The 3174-nt window shown below is 48.1% G+C and overlaps 1 protein-coding gene across 1 annotated transcript; it reads left to right on the forward strand.

Annotated features, from left to right (window-relative positions):
- Positions 1-305: 305 nt before the first annotated feature.
- On the forward strand, positions 306-662 carry LOC149070002 (uncharacterized). Its single transcript, XM_089250084.1, has one exon. It carries the CDS (start codon positions 306-308, stop codon positions 660-662), a length of 357 nt encoding a protein of 118 aa, XP_089106210.1.
- Positions 663-3174: the final 2512 nt, after the last annotated feature.

Here is a 3174-nt window from a genome sequence, read left to right on the forward strand (position 1 = left end):
CTGATGGGATCTCCACCGAAATGAGGAAAGTGTGGGGAATCGGTTAAAGCCGTCCGGATATGATATATATTTTTCCTTGTGGTTGGAAGAGAAGTCAAAGCCGTCTGGAGATGACACTCGGTGTTTTGATTGAGGTGTCACATGTTGTCGCGTATGTGTATGTCCGTTCCATGCGTATGTAGTGATTTTTGTGATTTGTTTTAGTTTAATAAATAAATTGAATAGATTTTATCATCGTTAATCACTACAACTGGTGACCTATATTGTGAAGAGGACAGGCAACCAAAGGATTTAAGCAAAACAAAATGGCAGATGAAAACGCAACTGGTTCGGCAGAGATCGCCCATGTTTCCGTAAAAGCTCCACCGTTTTGGCGAGCAAATCCGGAGATCTGGTTTAGGCAGATGGAAAGTCAGTTTCTTCTGGCAGGAGTGACAGCCGAGGTGACCAAGTATCATCACATCGTATCTGCCTTGCAACCAGAGGAGCTGTCTGTTGTCGGGGACATTATCACCAGCCCACCCACCGCAACATCTTACGCTACGCTAAAACACCGTTTGTGCACGCAGTATGCGGACTCGGAGGAACAGCGGTTGCGCGACCTAATTTCTGGATTGCAACTGGGTGATCGGAAACCATCACGCCTTCTCCTGGAAATGTGAAGTAAAGCTGGGCAACGGGTGAGTGATGATATTTTGAAGTCTCTTTTCCTCCAGCGGCTGCCTACAAATGTTCAGCAAATACTAGCGATATCCAATGATAGCCTGGATAAATTGGCAGAAATGGCTGATGCCATACTTGCCGCCGCGGAAAGCTCCACTGCAATTCATGCGGTTTCAGCTGAAGCTTCGCAAATGCAGACCATTCTAATGGACATTTCTTCCCGTTTGCAGCGTCTCGAAACGCGTGCTCGATCCCAATCAAGAAATCGCCGAGGATCTCGTCAGCGTTCCAGCAGTCGTGACAGAAATTACCAGCACTGCTGGTACCACTGGCGTTTCAAAGAAAAAGCAACCAAATGTGTCCAGCCTTGCAGTTTCAACCAGCAGGGAAACTAGTTGGGCCGTCACTCGATACTCAGAGTGACGGCAAACTCGACTGCTTCCGGCTATATCTGTCTGACCAGTCATCTTCCGTGCAGTTCCTCATAGACACTGGCGCTGATGTATCTGTACTTCCACTACGCAAAGAAGATTCCCGACGTCAGCCAGACAAGCTTCAGTTGTTTGCTGCAAACGGAACTGCCATACACACCTTCGGTCAACGACTGTTAAAACTAGACTTAGGACTTCGTCGTGCATTTCATTGGTCATTCATCGTTGCTGCCGTTTCACGTCCAATCATCGGATCTGACTTTCTGCGGCATTTTGGACTGCTTATAGATGTTCGGCGCGGTCAATTAATCGATCCACTCACTCAGCTTCGTTCACATTGCAAGATTGCTGGTGCGGACGTACCATCCCCAGCAGTGAAATGCATCCGGGACAATAGTGAATTTCATCGAATTCTCACCGAGTTCCCTGGACTGACAGAGACTGTAGCAACGTTTAATGCTGTTAAGCATGACGTCCAACACTGCATTGAGACCAAAGGCCCGCCAGTTGCATCAAAACCTCGCAGGCTACCACCGGACAAGCTGCGTGCAGCCAAGTGGGAATTCGATCATCTAGTTGCCCAAGGAGTTTGCCGACCATCTCAAAGTTGCTGGGCAAGCCCACTGCACATGGTACCCAAGTGCAACGGCGATTGGAGACCATGCGGCGACTACAGGAGACTAAATGCTGCAACTATCCCTGACAGATATCCCGTTCCGCACATCCAGGACTGTCTCCAGGTGCTAGAGGGGAAACAAATATTCTCCACCCTAGATCTCGCAAAAGCTTTTCATCAAATCCCTGTGAGACAAGAGGATATTCCGAAAACAGCCGTAACAACACCATTCGGGCTGTTCGAATTTCTCTTCATGCCTTTCGGACTATCGAATGCAGCTGCAACATTCCAGAGGTTCATACATATGGTGTTGCAGGGTTTCACCTTTTGTGTACCGTATTTCGACGATGTTCTCGTGGCATCTACAAACGCTGAAGAGCACACGGAACATTTGCGACAAGTATTCAAACGTTTTGCCGAATTCGGAGTTCGCCTCAATGCTGCTAAATGTGTTCTGGGGCAACCATCAGTTCGATTTTTGGGTCATTTGATCTCTGCAACTGGCGTTGCACCTCTTCCTGAGAAAGTGTCGGTCATCGCTCAATACCCAAAGCCAGACACAGTCAAAGAGCTCCGACGATTTTTGGCCCTCCTCAATTTTTATCGTCGCTTCGTTCCAAAAGCAGCAGAGACGCAGGCGCTCCTGTATAAATTTCTAGCGGGTTCCAAGCGAAACGATAAGAGGAAGATCGTTTGGACCAAAGAAGCCGATGAAGCATTCCTGAAGTCTAAGCGGGATCTGGCAGATGCAACAGCTTTGGCATTTCCAGTGGCAGCAGCATCTTTGGCTATTGTGGTAGATGCTTCCGATATTGCCATGGGCGCAACTTTGCAACAACGTGTGTCAGGATCTTGGCAGCCACTTGGGTTCTACTCCAAGAAGTTATCTCCTGCACAAAAGAATTACAGTGCCTATGATCGAGAGTTGTTGGCAGCTTACTCTGCTATCAAATATTTCAGGCACATGGTTGAAGGCCATTCATTCGTCCTGTACACGGATCAGAAGCCTCTCACATATGCCTTCAGACAGACTACTGACAAATGCTCACCTCGTCAGCTTCGACACTTGGATTTCATTGGCCAGTTTACCACAGACATCCGACACATCAAGGGTGCAGAAAATGTTGTGGCAGATGCATTGTCTCGGATATCCATATCTTCCATAGACACACCATCTCCCACCGACTTCAAACGAATGGCAGAGGAACAACTCAAAGATGAGGCTATTCAGCAACTACTCACCAATCCTTTATCTACTTCCTTGAAAATCCACTCTCTTCCGGTTGATGAATCGAAGCTTCAGCTGTACTGTGACGTCTCTACAGGACGCATTCGACCACTGGTTCCATCCTCGATGCGTAGGGACATCTTCACTGCCTTGCATGGACTGTCACATCCTGGAGTGAAGGCCTCTGTGAAACTAGTTCAAGAGCGTTTCGTGTGGCCCGCACTGAAGGCTGACGT

This window comes from Pholcus phalangioides, unplaced genomic scaffold (assembly GCF_987345545.1).
Source record: "Pholcus phalangioides strain wild (caught in Gottingen) unplaced genomic scaffold, Ppha-v1.0 ptg000022l_1, whole genome shotgun sequence".
NCBI lineage: Eukaryota > Metazoa > Arthropoda > Arachnida > Araneae > Pholcidae > Pholcus > Pholcus phalangioides.